Source organism: Chlorocebus sabaeus, chromosome 29 (assembly GCF_047675955.1).
Source record: "Chlorocebus sabaeus isolate Y175 chromosome 29, mChlSab1.0.hap1, whole genome shotgun sequence".
NCBI classification, from domain to species: Eukaryota; Metazoa; Chordata; class Mammalia; order Primates; family Cercopithecidae; genus Chlorocebus; species Chlorocebus sabaeus.
In genome coordinates this window covers 2,918,639-2,936,933 of record NC_132932.1, presented here as the reverse complement: position 1 = coordinate 2,936,933, position 18,295 = coordinate 2,918,639, and the positions used below count along the sequence as shown (strand labels likewise).

Below are 18,295 nucleotides of genomic sequence, written 5' to 3'. Positions count from 1 at the left end.
CCAGGGAAATTGTACTGATTTACTTTATCTTACAGCCAGCTTAATTTCTACTTTTTTTTTTTTGAGACGGGGTCTGGCTCTGTCACCCAGGCTGGAATGCAGTGGCCTGATCTTAGCTCACTGCAACCTTCACCTCTTGGGTTCAAGCCATCCTCCCACCTCAACCTTCCTACCTGGGATTACAGGGACACACCACTATGCCCAGCTTTTTTTTTTTTTTTTTTTTTTTTTTTAGCAGATACAGGGTTTTGCCTTGTTGACCAGGCTGGTCTCGAACTCCTGGCCTCATGTAATCCGCCTGCCTCTGCCTCCCAAAGTGCTGGGATTACAGGCGTGAGCCACCATGCATGCCCATTCCTTCTTTTTCTTAAATGGAGTATATTACAAACAGCTAGTTCATTGAAGTGGGGGAAATCACATTTTCATTTTTCAAATCTGGCATAACATCCCCAAATTATCCCACTTAACACCATGAAATCATAGAATCCAATGTGGCACCAATTTTCTTGAGGATTCAATTGTAAAATACGTTTATTATTTTTAACACTTATTTGCATAATAACTATTTTTTCTGAGATAAGGTCTTGTTCTGTCGCTCAGGCTGGATGGAGTATAGCCAAGATCAGGGCTCACTGCAGCCTCAACCTCCCAGGCTCAAGGGATCCTCCCACCTCAGCCTCCAGAGTAGCTGGGTGACGGGCGCACACCACCACGCCTGGTTAATTTTTTGTTTTTTAGTAGAGACAAGGTCTCACTATATTACCCAGGCTCAAAGTATGTTTAGTAAATATACAATATTTTCAAGAAGATTCTAAATTGGGGTCCATTCTGAAAATAGTACAAAGTCAAGAAGGCAATCTGAAGTAAGTCCCAATGAGGAAGGCTTTGACATTTACTAGGTAGGGAAAATGCAGCACAGAGAATGAAATGTTTCTGAGAGTAACACTCCAGACAAGATGAATCTGGGTGTGACTATTTTCTTGGGGACTCACATTTCCTTGACAAAAGTCGCTTCAGGGTTAGGAAAGATGTTGCCTTCATTCCTGCCCAGAGCACTGCCTGGGCAATAAAAGTTGATTCGCAAGTAAGTATAATCTCCTTCCACGGACATACTTATATTCTGTTCAAAGGAAAACCATAAAAAGTAAACAGATTTCTTTCCTAGAGATTAGTAGTTACAGCAATGTTAAAATTAAGTTAGGAGTTACAAGTTGACTGCTCTTAACCTTAATCTAAATCTAATAAACTTACACATAATATATCTTTTTAATAACGAAGTATCTTTTCCCCCCAAAAATCTCTGAATTCTCAAAGTACCTTGTACCATGAATACAACTACAAGCTAAACAATGCTTAAATGAAGTTGAAAAAAAGATAGGCAAATTATGTTTCCAGACTAGTTTAGCTTTCTACTAAGTGAAAAAAACTGGAAGAGGAAGGAGAATGACAGGACAAGAGGGATGTCAGTCAACTGAACAGAGTCTGAAGGAGTGGGAGACATGATGAATGCAGATTATTTATGGCAAATACAATTACTATTTTAAGAAACAGTTTGGATGAAACCTGATGCATTGAATGTTAGTACCTTGATTGTGGCAATGTGAAAAGGTGTTGCAATGCCAAACACGGGCATTATTACAGTCTCATATTTCTTATCGATGTAGATCTTCATTTCCCGAATATGTGGTTCCTTAGGCATCAGAGATGGGTTTTTATAGGACACATTAGATTTGCGAGCTCTGGAGTGGGATAAAAAACAACTGAGAAATTTCTGCAGTCACACAGAACCCTCAGATAATCTCACTGCTCAATGAAAACTCTTACTTCTGAATCTGCTGTTCTCCCTTTTGTTCAGTCAGTCGTCTCTTTGCTTCTTCATTGAGTTGAGCCGCTAGTTCTTTCTGATGTGCTCTTCGCTTCTCTTCTGCAGTCATTTCATTCTGGTGAATGGAAAATCCAATTTATCACAACATGTGAGCCATGTGATAGGTGAGATCAACGTAATTCAAAACAGTAAACTTACTCTTGTTCTTTCTGTAAGTAATGCTGCCCGAGAACCTCTTCCCAAAAGGTCCTCTGCCTCATCTTTCTCCTCCTCCTCTTCTTCCTCATCTTCATTCTATGGAAAAAGTCATAATCAAAAAATGAAATTTTAATTATTTTAGCCAATATTATTTAACTTCTTTATATCCTAAACTTCCTATACTACTTATCTATCTTTTTCCTACCTTTAGGAAAATCCCCACATTCTTCACTTTCTTCTTCACAGAAGTGAGAACAGTAGCTGGGCCATCCTAGAATTAAAAGGAGAATGAAGACACATAACTTAAAAGAGTCAATTTCATTTTCTAACCTATTAAATGGCTGAGCAATGCTTTGAATCTTTTGGACACTAAAATGTTTGACAATGGAATAAATACAGTTTTTATCCTTCTAACCTCTAACCTCTTGTCAGGAGCTACAATTTGTTTTTTCTTTTTTTTTTGAGCAGAGTTTCACTCTTGTCAACCAGGCTGGAGTGCAGTGGTGCGATCTCAGCTCACTGCAACCTCCACCTCCCGGGTTCAAGCAATTCTCCTGCCTCAGCCTCCTGAGTAGCTGGAATTACAGATGCGCACCACCACGCCTGGCTAATTTTTGTATTTTTAGTAGAGCTGGGGATTCACCATATTGGTCAGGCTGGTCTCAAACTCCTGACCTCAGGTGATCCACCTGCCTCGGCCTCTGGAAGTGCTGGGATTAATGCGTGAGCCACTGCACCTGGCCAGGAGCTATCATTTGGGAGGCAACATTGGGTAATCGTTAATACAGGTTTGATTTGAAGGCTGGCTCAGTTGCTTTCTAGCTCAGTGACATTTGGCAAGTTACTTAAACTTGTCTGTGCCTTCAATTTATCTAGTAAATGGAGGTAATAAGAGTATCTACTTCACAAGGTACTATTTCAATGAATTAATGTAAACTGCTTAGCTTTTGATAAAAACACTGAACTACCTGTGCTCATTATTATTAAAAATCAGTTCCTGCTGAGGGAAAGAAGTCAGTCACAAAAGACCACACAGGGTCTGGCTGGCATTTATATCAACTGCCCAGATATTTAGCAAATCCTTAGAGAGAACGTAGTTTAGTCACTGCCTAGGCCTGAAGAACCAGTGGGGGAAGGGAAGGGGGATAGGGAGTGACTGCTAATAGGTTCAGGGTTTTTTCCTAAGGTGATGAAAATATTTTCAAATTAGATTGTAGTGATGGTCACACAAATGTGATTATGCAAAAAATCACTAAATTGTACATATTAAGTCAGTGAATTGTATAGTATGTGAATTGTAGCTTAATAAAGCTGTTTTTAAAAAGAAAAAAAGAATCAGTTTCATTATTAGTATTAGTTCCTAATATTATCAAGGTTCAAGCCACAATATGACAATATGATTTAATGGTTTAAATCATTGCCTGTACCTGGGCTACAGTCTCTATTCCTAGCTGCATTAGGTTAGGCTGTCACATGGATTCTTCCCCTTAGCTAGCATTTAACAAAGCAAGAAAAAAACCACAGGGTCCACAAACGTGCCTCAAAAGTTAGCTCATGAAGACTCCAAAGTTTAGAGACAATACACACCTCATCCACAAGCACTGTGTCACCAATAAACAGGGCATAGGTTTTCTCTTCTGGTTTTTTACCCTCCTTGTTAGTCAGGTCTGAGAATCCTAAATTGATGCTGAAAACCATTCCTAAAATAGCAAAACAAGGATCGGTCTGTGGCTGTGACAATATGGAGAGGTGTAAGACATACGCCTAAAAGAAGATAAAGCTAAAGGAAATAACTCACAAAGTATTTTCTTATTGTATGTGAAACTTACCTTTCTTCAGTTTGTATTGATTTTTACTATTGATTACTAGGGAGCCTTCACGGAATTCAATTCCCATCCCAAATCTGAAAAGAAACAGATAAAAATCAGCAAAAGGCTAAAGATCTCTAACATGGATCAAGTATAATATGTTCATTTCAACTTTCACAGTAAGACAGGCAAACATGTTTGAAATGATTTACCCCTGCTGACCGCTCAGTTAGAAAAGAGGATTCAAAGACAGTCTTTGGCCTCTAAATATGCTGTATAATCCCATGGTGAAAAATAATTTCCTAATTGATTATATCAAGCCTTTTAAATTTTCGCTTATTTGCCCACATTTAAACTTTAACCTTCTACCATAAAGTCAAGTCAGTAGTATTCCTGTAAACAACATAGAAATTATTAAGGGCTACATTACTAAGACAGTAATAACCAGATTAAAAGGGGCAATTTTTAGTGGAACATTGGTAACCAGATTCGTAAGACTTGGTATATAGGTATATATTTCCTCTTCTCCACGAGAGAAGTCTAGAAACTATATACCACAGACTAGTTTTCATCTAAAGAGAGTGCCTACATAAAGCTTTGTTTCCAAATATGTCCTTTGTTCTATGACACGTTATTAGGTATTTCTAGGTGTTCAGTGATAAAATACATTTGAGAAATATACTGGATTTGAAGGGGTGTCCTGCCCCTCCACACCTGTGGGCGTTTCTCGTTAGGTGGACCGAGAGAATTGAGAAAAGAAATGCGACACAGAGACAAAGGACAGAGAAAGAAAAAGTGGGCCCAGGGGACGGGCACTCAGCATACAGAGGACCCACCGGTCTCTGAGTTTCCTTAGTATTTATTGATAATTATCTTTACCATCTTAAAGAAAAGGAAGTGGCAGGATAATAGGATCATTATACGGAGAAAGTCAGCAGTAAGACATATGAATAAAGTTCTCTGTGACATGAACAAGTTTAAGGAAAAGTGCTGTGCCTTGATATGCATATACAAACATCTCCATAAATCTTTTTAGTGCATAAAGAGCAGCATTGCAGCAAGTCCCGCCTTTCGCCCTAAGACGGTTTTCTCCTTTCTCAGTAAACAGAACACACAATCGGGTTTTATATGGAGATGTTCCATTGCCCAGGGACGGGCAGGAGACAGATGCTTTTCTCTATCTCAACTGCCAACAATCGCCAAGAGGCCTTCTTTCCTCTTGTACTGGTCCTCCTCAGCACAGACCCTTCACGGGTGTCAGGCTGGGGGACGATCAGGTCTTTCCCATCCCACGAGGCCATATTTCAGACTATCACATGGGGAGAAACCTTGGACAATACATAACTTTCCTAGGCAGAGGTCCCTGCGACACTGGACCTTTGGCAGTGTGCGTGTCCCTGGGTACTTGAGATTAAGAGAATGGTGATGACTTTTAACCAGCAAGCTGCCTTCAGGCACTTGTTTAACGAAGCACACCCTGCACAGCCCAAAATCCTTTAAACCTTGAGTCACCACAGCACATGTCTCTTGCAAGGACAAGGTTAGGGGTAGGGTCACAGATTAACAGCATCTCAAATACAGAACAAAATGGAGTCTCTCATGTCTACTTCTTTCTATATAGACGCAGTAACAGGCTGATCTCTCTTTCTTTTCCCCACAGGATTGAATAAACAAACAAACTCCCCCCCAACCCAAAAACAATAATAATAATTTAAAAAAAAAGCCAGGCACAGTGGCTCACATCTCTAATCCCAGCACTTCGGGACATCAAGGTGGGAGGACTGCTTGAGCCCAGGAGTTCAAGACCAGCCTGGGCAACAGAGCGAGACCTTGTTTCTACAAAAAATATAAAAACGAGCTGGGTGTGGTGGCACGTGCCTTGATCCCAGTTATTGAGGGTGCTGAGATGGAAGGATTGCTGGAGCCCAGAAGATCTAGATGCAGTGAGGCATGACTGCGTCACTACACTCCAGCCTGGACAGAGTGAGACCCTGTCTCTAAATAAAATATTAGGGTATCTCAGAGTACGTAAGTTGCAAATGTGCATGGAGAGAGGAAATACAGTATGTATTAATATTTCCTAACATCTGTAATTAGATCCTAGAACACCTGTGGGCTGGACCACCACATTGGTCTAGAAAAATCTCTCTTATACACTTGGGAGAACTTAAATCTGTCTCACTTGCTCTGATAACATCATGTGCCTGGCACATAGTATAGTTTGCTAGTCCATAAATGTTGGCTGAATCAATTAATTAGCCTAAAGAAATCAGACTGACCATTGACAGTCTAATTGAAAACTGACTTAAGAATGATAATACACATCATGGCATACCCTAGGTTTTTGGTAATTTTGTTCAGCAGCTCTGGCTTCTGCTTTTTAACCACATCCATGACAGCGTTATATACGTCACATATCTTCACACCTAATAATAAGACAGAAAGGAGATATTAAAGTATCTTTTAGAAAAAACACTCAGTAACATTTTGAAATCAAAATTTACGTCCCCTAAAGCAGTGTTTCTCAAAGTGTGAACTAAACAGTCCACTCACTCTTTTTTTTTTTTTAATTTGAGACAAGGTCTCACTCTGTCACCCAGGCTGGAGTGCAGTGGCATGATTACGGCTCACTGAAGCCCTGACCTCCCAGACTCAGTGATCCTCCCACCTCAGTCTCCCAAGTAACTGGGACTACAGGCACATGCCACTATGCCCAGCTAATTATTTTTTGTAGAGACATGGTCTGCCATGTTGCCCAGGCTGGTCTCAAACTGGGCTCAAGCAATCCTCCCACCTTGGCCTCCCAAAGTGCAGGAATTATAGTGTGAATCACTCCACTTGTCCCCCTTCTTTTTTTTTTTTTTTTGAGACAGAGTCTCGCTCTGTCGCCCAGGCTAGAGTGGAGTGCAGTGGTGTGATCTTGCTTCACTGCAAGCTCCGCCTCCCGGGTTCATGCCATTCTCCTGCCTCAGCCTCCCCAGTAGCTGGGACTACAGGCACCCCACGTCTGGCTATTTTTTTGTATTTTTAGTAGAGATGGGGTTCCACCATGTTAGCCAGGATGGTCCTGACCTCGTGATCCACCTGCCTTGGCTTCCCAAAGTGCTGGGATTATAGGCTTGAGCCACCGCACCCGGCCCCGGCCCCATACTTAATCATACTATTTGAGAATCGCTAATCCAGGAGGACACTGGAACACCAGTTGGTCTTAATACTTTAAGAGTTGATAAACAGTATCACATTAACGTTATTATACATTTTCAAAAACAGATCCTTGTGGTGGGCCTGTTCCATTTATCACTAAATGGGTGAATTACTGTTATAAGAGCTGTGGCCTTAATTTTTCAGGATCTAGACTATGAATGGGTATGTCAAGCTAAAAAGTAGTTCAGATATAGTGGCCTCAGAGGGATCTTTATCTTCACTAAACTATCTACGGTTATGATTTCCAACAGGACTTCTTTTTTTTTTTTTTTTGAGACGGAGTCTCGCTCTGTTGCCCAGGCTGGAGTGCAGTGGCCGGATCTCAGCTCACTGCAAGCTCCGCCTCCCGGGTTTACGCCATTCTCCTGCCTCAGCCTCCCGAGTAGCTGGGACTACAAGCACCCGCCACCTCGCCCGGCTAGTTTTTTGTATTTTTTTAGTAGAGACGGGGTTTCACCGTGTTAGCCAGGATGGTCTCGATCTCCTGACCTCGTGATCCGCCCGTTTTGGCCTCCCAAAGTGCTGGGATTATAGGCTTGAGCCACTGCACCCGGCCCCAACAGGACTTCTTAAGACCGACTTAGAGATAATGTGGAAGAATGGTGTCTGATAATGTGGAAGAATGGTGTCTGGAAGCTCAGTATCCTTCGTATACTGTTTTGATGTAGGATTAACATTATATATCCTCTGTTGGTAGAGACACTAGTTCTCAGGACTTTCTATAACTAAGGAATAGTAATAAGGCCAAAGTATTTTGTGAAGATCTGGACACAGAGGGCCTAACAAGTCAGAGAGGTTTCTATAAACATCAATGTAAACCACAATGATCACTCATGCCTGAAAGAAATGCAGATTCAAGACCTACATGCTAGGATGATTCAACATTTCTAAATCTTATTCTGTTTTTAATATGACAGCCTCAGAGACATAAACATAACACTAATGACATTTCTTTTTTGAGACAAGGTCTCAACTCTATTGCCCAGGCTGAAGTGCAGTGGTGCAAACATGGCTCACTGCCGAGGTATAGTCACAACTCACCGCAGCCTTGACCACTTAGGCTCAAGTGATCCTCCCCAACCTCAGTCTCCTGAGTAGCTGGGACCACAGGTGTGCACCACTATGCCCAACTAATTTTTTTCATTTTTAACTTCTTATAGAGATGGGGGCCTCATTGTGTTGCCCAGGATGGTCTCATACTCCTGGATTCAAGCAATCCTCCTGCCTCGGCCTCCCAATGTTGCAATTACAGGTGTAAGCCATAGCTCCTGGTCAATGACATTTTTGTGACGTAACTTCTAAACCTCCTTTTCTAAGGCACCTCACCATGTCTTAATTCCTTCAGCAGCTCCTCTTGAAGCTGGAGTAAAAAGTTGTAATTTTCTTGAACTTCCTGAGAAGGATCAACCATCAAAGTGCGAACAAGGTTGGAACAGTAAGACTTGAAGCGAATACCCATGGCACAAGTGATAGCCCCAAAATGCATATGATTCTTGTCACTAGAGACCAACAAAGAAAGAAAACATTTCATTACCAAAACTGGCGAAGTCTTTGGTATCAATGGGACACGGTATCAATAATCATTACTTTTCCCTGCCATATCCTAAAGCTGTGGCTGAATAAGGACCTAAACTTTTTTTGTGTTTTGTTTTAAATAAACAAACCAGTTTAATAAAGGCTCTAGAGTAAAAGTCAGTGACCAAAACTTTTAGGATAAAAATTCAGTGAGAAAGTGAGTACTGCATTATAAAAATGCAAAAGATATACTGAATTGTATCCATTATAGTCTAATTGTGGGGTTGTGAGGAGTCACTTATCCACCAGTCCTCTATGAATTGTGAGTTGTAGTTAGTCTTAAATATAGATAACAGAGACTTGAAAGGGTAAGTGTGTGTGGGGGGGCAGGCGAGGATGAAAAGAAATGGATTACAAGATACAAACATAAGGTAAGATAGAAGGAATAAATTCAATGTTTGACAGCAGAGTAGGGTGACTATACTTAACAAAAATGTACTGCACCTGCGTGATGGACACCCAAGAAAATGACTTGGTGACACTATACATTATGTACTTGTAGCCAAATTTCAATGTACCCCACAAATTTGTACGGATTTTAAAAAAAGAAAAAATAGGCTAAAGTCAAAGTGCTGTATTGTGAAGTCTTCATATACTCACCTCACCACACTGAACTTGAGATTATAGTTGCCACCACTCTGAATGATAGGAGGGTAACACATTTCCACAGTAGAAGGGTCTGCCCCAGCAAGGTATTTTTTCTCTTCAATGGCCTTTTCCACAGACTCAGCCAGTTTGCTGTGTCGAACTTTCTGTAAGAGCATCCAGAAATAAAGTAACACTTACTAGAGGGTAGCAAAGCGGGGTGTGTGGACACTATGATTTGAAGACGAAATATATCCTTGTATAAGGATGATATAAAAAAGGTCTTATGAAATGGTTTATGCACCAGGTATGCAGGCAAAACACATTTTGGAGAACAGTATGTAGGACCTACAGCTATTTCTAGGATTCTCAAGTAAAATAATGGGTTACCTCAAGAAAACATAATGCAGGCTTACCATTATTTTGAAAGAGAGATGATGTAATTACCACCAACTTAGGTGTCAGTCTTAATTTCAAAGGAAGTGGAAGAACACATCAACAGATTTGCATGATAGATTTATTACTGCTTCATTAAAACACTAAAAAGACCCTCTCATCTCCATTTACCTCATCTGCATCAACTATTTCCATGACTCTTTCCTTGAAGAATTTGTTGAAGACTTCGGAAGTGATGCTGGCTGCTTTCTTCATTAGGCTGAGCTCCCCATCCTCCTTTACAGCGATGGTATATGCCACAACTGCACTGATATCTATCTGCAGTCAAAGTGACAAGTTTCTAATATGTAAATATAGAATTACAAAGTAAACGCATCTCTCCAATTTGAATATTATCAGTGATATTTCTGTTACTTAGCAAATGATTTGTCACTGGTTTGCAGAATATTCAAATATTCTCTTCTTGAACTGAATTAAACATTTGAAAGAGCTCTTTGCCAGGTCACTGTGTGTAGTACAAGACGTGTTAAACTAATGTGCTACTTAAAATGTAAACTGCCCTCTCTAGATGTTTTTGTAAAGGCAGATGGAAGAAAGGCAGGGAAAAGAAATTTTGTTTCCAACTCTAAAGTGGCTGGACTATCTCCTGAAAGTCCCATCTACTGGCTGAAAAGTAAAACTGGCACACTGCTCAAAGGGGATAAAATGTGAACAAACATACAGGTTTCCCAAAACAAACGTCCTGCACTATCTGTTATGGAAGCCCATCACATTTCTGTCTTCTCAACTCTTGATTTGCTACTTTCCAGTAGTATCTTACTTTGTCAAAGCCTTCTTTGTTGAGGCAGTCATTCCAGCTCTTCATGAACTCTCCAGGGAATTTGTCTTTGCTGAACACTCCAATCTTCTTTCCATTCTTGCTTTCTTTAATGGCTTCAATCATTTTGTCAAAGCTACTCTTATTACTTTCATTCTGTCAGTGTCACAGGGAAGAAAAGGGGTCTGTTAATCAGACACGTATGTTTTACCAATAACAGGTAGATGAATATTCTAAACTATGGAAAAAATAAATTCTCCTCCCATCCCCACCTACTTTTTATTTTTAAAGAGACAAGGTCTTGCTCTACTACCCAAGGCAGAGCACAGTGGTATGATCACAGCTCACTGCAACCTCGAACTCCCAGGTTCAAGTAATCCTCCTGCCTCAGCCTCCCAAGTAGCTGGGACTACAGGTTCATGCTACCATGCCTGGATATTTTTTGAGACAGACTCTCGCTCTGTTGCCAGGCTAGAGTGCAGTGGCGCAGTCTACACTCACTGCAACCTCAGCCTCCTGGATTCAAGTGATTCTCATGCCTCAGCCTCCCAAGTAGCTGGGATTACAGGCGTGTGACAACATGCCTGGCTAACTTTTTATATTTTTAGTAGAGATGGGGTTTTGTTATCTTGCCGAGGCTGTCTTGAACTCTTGACCTCAAGTGATCCACTGCATCCAGCCTTCTTGAATAATTTTTGTATTTTTTGTAGAGATGGGGTTTTGTCATGTTGCCTAGGCTCATCTGGAACTCCTGCACTCGAGTGATCTGCTCACCTTGGCCTCTCAAAGTATTGGGATTACAGCCATTAGCCACCATGCCTGGCCCACTTGTAAGATGCCTTCCCATCTTTTTTTTTTTTTTTGGGGAGACGGAGTCTCGCTCTGTTGCCCAGGCTGGAGTGCAGTGGCGGGATCTGTGCTCGCTGCAAGCTCCGCCTCCTGGGTTCACACCATTCTCCTACCTCAGCCTCCGGAGCAGCTGGGACTACAGGCGCCCGCCACCACGCCTGGCTACTTTTTTTGTATTTTTAGTAGAGACGGGGTTTCACCGCATTAGTCAGGATGGTCTCGATCTCCTGACCTCGTAATCCGCCCACCTTGGCCTCCCAAAGTGCTGGGATTACAGGCGTGAGCCACCGCACCTGGCTGATGCCTTCCCATCTTTAAGGAAGATTGTAATATACCAAAGGTGAGCAAAACATTTATTTAAATATTTTTATATACTCAGGTTAACGTGCTGCCATAAGTTGACCAGACTATTCCTTTTTTTAAGAGAAGGGGTCTCACATTGCCCAGGCTGGTCTCAAACACCTGCGCTCACTCAAGCAATCCTCCCATCTCAGACTCCTGAGTAGCTGGGACTACAGGTGTGTACCACCACGCCTGATACAACTATTCTTTTTCTTCAGGAAGTTAAGAAACTCAAACACATAAGTGAACAATATTCTGAGAAAACATCCTATGTTAGGTGGGCAGTATGACAAAAAAAAAATCACATTTGATAAAAACTGGAAATGATTTATATCTAAGTTTCCTTAAGGATATTTAAGGTTATTTGCTCTAATTAAGGCACACAGATGAAAACAAGTGTCCTCAAGACTGGAGACATAAAGTCAGTGTTCACCAGAATTTCACAGCCCATTTGTTTTGCTGCAGTACTGATAGGATTACTGAATTCTTTTCTTCCTAACAATGAAGATGTGACAGAACTTTGTAATTACAACAGCAGCCACCTATAATTTCCCCTGCACATTCTTTCAAACTCCTATAAGGCATTTCCATTCATCCCTTTTGAAGATTTTTCCACATTTATAACACATTATTAATCCTGACCTTTTCTCGTATTAGCAGTGTGATGGCAGGGGCTCCATTAGCATTCTCATTGCCCTTAGTGTTGGCAATCTGTTTCAAGAACTCCACTTTTTTCTTGCTGGCCATAAAGATGATCTTGTCATCACAAAAGACCATGATAGTATCAGTTAGTTCGTAACCAAAGAGCCACGTCTATGGAAAAAGACAACAGTGACAATGGCATTTACAGATAGAAAAATTAATGCACTCATACAGATATACAGAAATACTTATATAAAAAAATAACATGTCTGAGATTAACTCCAAGGTAATCAGGCTGGGGAGTCTGGAGTGGACACAAATTAAGCAAGACTGGCCAAGAGTTGACAATTTATCAGAACAGGACAATGGGGTTCAATGTATTATTTTCTCTACGTTTATATGCTTGAACTATCTATAATTAAAACCATCAAATCAGTTGAACAATTTGTGTTTACAGGAACTATATCAATATTTAGTAAAACAGAAATGGTTAAAACAAGGGACAGAGTGATACAGAACCATGTGTTACTACCTCCTCAATTACCAGTTGCCTACCAATTATTCATTTCTCCTTCTCAAAGAACTGACATTTTTAACTGGGGATACTGCCCAGCATGAAAACTCTATTTCCCATCCTTCCTTTCAGGTAAGTATGGTCATTAAGATGAAATTTTGGCCAATAAGTCAAAAATGGAAGTACTGTGTGCAGCTTCAGCAAAGTCTTCTTAAAAAGAAAAGGTGGCCTCCCATTTTCTTCCCTGTCTCTATCTTTTTGCTTGGAATGTAGATGAAACACCTGGAGTTCTAGAAGCCATTGTGTACCATGTGCCAGAGGGCTATGTTCTTTGGGTGGCAGAACAGAGAACTGGAAAAAGCCTGGGTCCCTGAAGACTATACATAAGGAAAAGAGTATTTTGTTTAACTCGCTGTTACTTAGGTTTTTGTGTTATAGCAGCTAAATCCATATTAATTGATACTAACACTTCTTTTTCCTTATGTCCTAAACCAATACTAAATCCAACTGAACTTTATGTGATGGTGAAAATACCATTTATTTGCTCTATCCAATATGGTAGCCACTACTGAGTACCAGAAACAGCTGATGAGACTTGAGAAATTGAAATTTTTTAAAATAAGAGACAGGGTCTCACCGAGCTGCCCAGGCTGGAGTGCAACGGCACGATCTTGGCTTACTGCAACCTCTACCTCCTGGGCTCTTGCCATCCCCCTATCTCAGCCTCCTGAGTAACTGGGACTACAGGTACACAGCCCCACACCTGGTTAATTTTTTTGTATTTCTTGTAAAGACAAGGTTTTGCCATGTTGCCCAGGCTGGTCTTGAACTCCTGGGCTCAAGCAATCCACCTACCTCGGCCTCCCAAAGTGCTGGAATCACAGGCATGATCCACCGCACCCAGCCAGGAATTTAATTTTTAATGTGGCTACCACACTGAACAGTGAAGCAGATAATCCAACAACTCTAAGGGCTAAAAATTGTAAATCGCTCACCTGTAAGGCAGTTGATTTGGCATAAACAATTTCTTCATCAACACCCACTGATACAACAATGGCATCAACGTTGGCATACTCATCTTCTCCTTTCTGAAAAGAGTGGGTAATTGTCACTTAATTTTCACACTAGCAAAACAGGAATACAGACTTCAATATTTACCTAGGATATGTATAATCTTTTCCTGATAGAAATGTCAAGTTTAAGGTACATGCCTGCTTGGCAGTCTTACAGCTATTCTATTTTTTGTTTTTACAGTACTTGTTAAATGTTGATAAATAACAAGATAAATTATTCCTTAGTCCCCAGATCTATGCTTCATAGTTCAGGAACACAGATCAGTGACAGACGTCCTATGTAATTCAAAGACATATTTTATTTTTTAAAATTTTATTATTTATTTTTGAGACGGAGTTTTGCTCTTGTTGCCCAGCCTGGAGTGCAATGGTGCAATCTCGGCTCACTGCAACCTCCGCCTCCTGGGTTCAAGCAATTCTCCTGCCTCAGCCTCCCCAGTAGCTAGGATTAGGCGCCCGCCACCACGCCAGGCTAATTTTTTGTATTTTTAGTAGAGACAGGATTTTATTACATTGGCCAGGCTGGTCCTGAACTCCCGACTTCAGGTGATCCACACGCTTTGGCCTCCCAAAGTGCTGGAATTACAGGCATAAGCCACCGTGCCTGGCCCAAAGTAATTTTTCATATTCTAAAATCATCTTGCACTCTCAAAGATAGGCCACCTTCATCTCAGAATCTTTCAAGGAGTTATAATTTATGCAGAAATCTATATATGCCTTCTTTTTTGGTTCAGTCACAGCAATCTTAATAGAGAGATGTAACCTCATGGTAAAATGAACACTTCAACAACATGAAATCACAGATGCCTGGCCAGGAAGCCATGGTAGTTTTCATCCTTACAGTTTTTGTCAACCTCAACACCAATGTCCTTCCTGGCTGATGGAGAAACGGCAGTTATTTTTTTAAAAAGCTTTAAGACAGAATTCACACAAAATTCAAAAGTATACAATGTAATGATTTTTAGCAGAATTATGCAACCATCACAATTTTGGAACATTTTAATCTCTCCAAAAACAAATGCTGTGTCCTTAAGCACAATCATTCCCCAGCTCCCCCTACCTCCATCTCAGCCCTAGACAACCACTAATCTGTCTCTATGGATTTGTCTACTCTGGACAATTCATATACATGGAATCAAATAACATGTGGCCTTTGTGTCTGGCTTCTTTCACTTGTTTTCAAGGTTCATCTGTGTTGTGGCACGCATCAATACTTCATTCCTTTCTACTGCTGAATATTTCATTGTGTAGATATACCACATTTTATCTATCCATTCATCAGTTGCAGGACACTTCCTCAGCCTCTCAAGTAGCTGGGACTACAGGTATGCACCACCATGACCAGCTAATTTTTGTATTTTTTAGTAGAGATGGGGGTTTCGTCATGTTGGCCAGGCTGGTCTCGAACTCCTGACCTCAAGTGATCTGCCCCCACTTGGCCTCCTGAAGTGCTGGGATTACAGGCACGAGCCACCATGCCCGGCCCTCACTGTAGTTTTGATTTGCATTTCTCTAATGGCTAATGATGTTGAGCTTCATTTCATATGTTCACTGACAATCTGTATACATCTTGGAGAAATGCCTGTTCAGATCCTCTGCCATTTTGTAGCTGAGTTACCACTTTATTATTGAGCTGTAAGAGTTTTTATATTCTAGACACAAGTCCCTTATCAGGATCTGCAGACATTTTCTCCTATTCTGTGCATTTTATTTTCACTTTCTTGATGGTATCCTTTGAAGCACCAAAGTTTCTAATTTTGAAGTAGTACAATTTATCTATTTCCTTTTTTATTTCGGAGTCAGAGTCTCACTCCATTCCCCAGGCTGGAGTGCACTTGCACGATCTCGGCTCACTGCAATCTCCGCCTCCTGGGTTCAAGCAATTCTCATGCTTCAGCATCCCAAGTAGTTGGGACTCCTGGCACCTGCCACCATGCCTGGCTAATTTTTGTATTTTTAGTAGAGATGAGGTTTCGCCATGTTGGCCAGGCTAGTCTTGAACTCCTAACTTAGAGTGATCTGCCTGCCTTGGCCTCCCATAATGCTAGGATCACAGGTGTGAGCCACTGTGCCTGGCCTATCTATTTTCTTGTGCTTTTGGTGTCATATCTAAGAAGGTTCTGCCTAATTCAAGGTCACTTAGATTTACTTCATACTTCTTCTACAAGGATTTCATAGCTTTAGCTGTCACAGTTAGGTCTATGATTTGTTTTCAATTAATTTTTTTGTATGGTCTGAGGACTAACCCAACCTCCTTCTAGTTGTTACACCATCTGTTGAAAAGACTATTCATTTCTCATTGAATTGTCTTGACATCCCTGTCAAAAATAAAATGACCATAAATGTGAGGATTTATTTCTGAATTTTCATGTTTATTCCACTCTTCTATATGCCTACCCTTATGCCAGTACCATGATGTTTTGATTACTATAGCTTTGTAGTAAGTTTTGAAATCAAGACGTGTGAGTTCTCCAACCATCTGATATTCTTCAATAGCTCTATAAAGCCAAAAGACTGGTCATTCTGGGTTATAATTCTGACTTCCCCTATAAAATTAAGATAAATGCATACATAAGACTCTTCCACATTTTTGGGCTTCTGCTTGTCAATAAGGATATATGACAGCAACTGAATGTTCTGTTGTATGTCTCTACCACAACAAAATATATTATGCAAAGAAGTCACTACCCAGAAATTACATGCCTTTCCCCATTGACTTCAGTAAGAAATGTTTTCCTTCAGCTTGGTAAAAAGTTTTATCATTAGTTTCCACTGATAGTGAAATACTAATTGTAGTTAAAACTGCTAGTCCCTTTGTATGAATCAAGGTAGTAGCACCAAACTACTTCTCCATTACCACACACTCAGGAAAAAAGGCCAGTTTCACTTAAGAATGTCCTTGATGAAGTAAAAATGATTACCATTACAAAATCCCAACCCTTGCATCTGTCTTTTAATATTCAATGTAAAGAAATAAGAAGTATAAATAAAGCACTTCTGTGTGCAGTGAATTTATGATGGTTGGCTCAAGGAAAAGCACTTGAATACGTATTTCAGTAGCAAACTAAACTAGCCATTTGAAGACCTGGATTAGCCGGGCATGGTAGTAGGTACCTGTAATCCCAGCTACTCGGGAGGCTGAGGAAGGAGAATTTCTTGAACCCGGGAGGTGGAGGTTGCAGGAAGCTGAGATTGCGTTACTGCACTCCAGCCTGGGTGACAGAGTGAGACTCTGTCTCAAAAAAAGAAAAAAAAAAGATAAATGAACAGATTTAACCCAAGAGGTCTAAACCTTACTGAACAGGAATTTCAGAAACAAAAGACATCACTAAGGAAATGCAGGGACTAAAATGATCAAATAATGCACCCTGGGACTGAAGAATGTGAGCTTGAGACTAAAAGGATTTCCCCAAAAGAGACATATCAAAGCACATTGCTGTGCAATTTCAAAACAGAAGGGATGATTCTAAATTTCAGAGAGAAAGGTTACTTATGTATACTGGAAATAGAATCATATTGGTCTTCTCAAAAGTAACACTGAAAGCTCTGAAGCCAAATGGCTTCAAAATTCTGAGCAGAAAATGATTTTCAACACAGAATTTTATACCTACTACATTAACAAAGCCAATAGAGTTCACTTTGGTTAATTATATTATTAACCAAAAATGAGGACAGACTAACACTTTAAAGACATGCAAGGACTGAAGACATTTATATTCTATGCATCCTTTTTTTTTTTTTTTTTTGCATGGGGTTACACTGGAGCTAGTGGTGAGCTTTTTATTTATTCTTTGTTTGAGACACAGTCTCACTCTGTTGCCCAGGCTGGAGTGCAATGGTACGATCTCAGCTCACTGCGGCCTCTGCCTCCAGGGTTCAAGAGATTCTTCTGCCTCAGCCTCCTAAGTAGCTGGGATTACAGGAATGTGCCACCATGCCCGGTTAATTTCTGTATTTTTAGTAGAGATGGGGTTTTGCCATGTCGGCCAGGCTGGTCTTGAGCTCCTGGCCTCAAGTGATCTGCCCACCTCGGCCTCCCAAAATGCTGATATTACAGGCATGAACGAACCACTGCACCCAGCCCATCTCTTCTTAGGAAGTTCTTAGAGAAAATATGCTAAACAAAAAACAAAGCAGAGGCTCTTGGGATATAGGGGACCCAATATTGGAAAGTCCCGAGGTTCAACAGGCCTAAAGAGTAACCTGTACAGATGGAGCAGGATAACGTGGGGGGATGGAAGTAGGGAGTGAGGTTGCTTAAAAAGAAACAGAATAAAATTCAATGAGTGTGAGAAATTTGGAATAAAAGATTGGTAACACTATGATAGACCTGTTGGAGAAAATTAAGGCTAGGGAGATTTTTTTTTAAAGGAGAAAAACTGAGGAAATCATTAATGCCAGGAAAAATAAAAAACTGAAAAAAAAAAAAAAAAAAAAAAAAAAAAAAAAAAAAAAAAGGAAAGTTAA

General features: G+C 40.5%; 1 protein-coding gene across 1 annotated transcript in view; it reads right to left on the bottom strand.

The window, feature by feature from the left end:
- Positions 1–18,295, bottom strand: part of SUPT16H (SPT16 homolog, facilitates chromatin remodeling subunit) — a 32,946-nt gene that overhangs the window by 8,472 nt on the left and 6,179 nt on the right. The window contains exons 2-15 of the mRNA XM_007990748.3: positions 13,751–13,843; positions 12,242–12,412; positions 10,412–10,564; positions 9,763–9,909; positions 9,211–9,362; positions 8,362–8,534; positions 6,167–6,257; positions 3,853–3,926; positions 3,611–3,723; positions 2,229–2,294; positions 2,024–2,119; positions 1,825–1,940; positions 1,586–1,739; positions 993–1,120 (exon numbers count right to left, since the gene is read on the bottom strand). Coding sequence (XP_007988939.2) covers positions 993–1,120; positions 1,586–1,739; positions 1,825–1,940; positions 2,024–2,119; positions 2,229–2,294; positions 3,611–3,723; positions 3,853–3,926; positions 6,167–6,257; positions 8,362–8,534; positions 9,211–9,362; positions 9,763–9,909; positions 10,412–10,564; positions 12,242–12,412; positions 13,751–13,843 — 1,727 coding nt within the window. The remainder of the gene's footprint in view (positions 1–992; positions 1,121–1,585; positions 1,740–1,824; positions 1,941–2,023; positions 2,120–2,228; positions 2,295–3,610; positions 3,724–3,852; positions 3,927–6,166; positions 6,258–8,361; positions 8,535–9,210; positions 9,363–9,762; positions 9,910–10,411; positions 10,565–12,241; positions 12,413–13,750; positions 13,844–18,295) is intronic.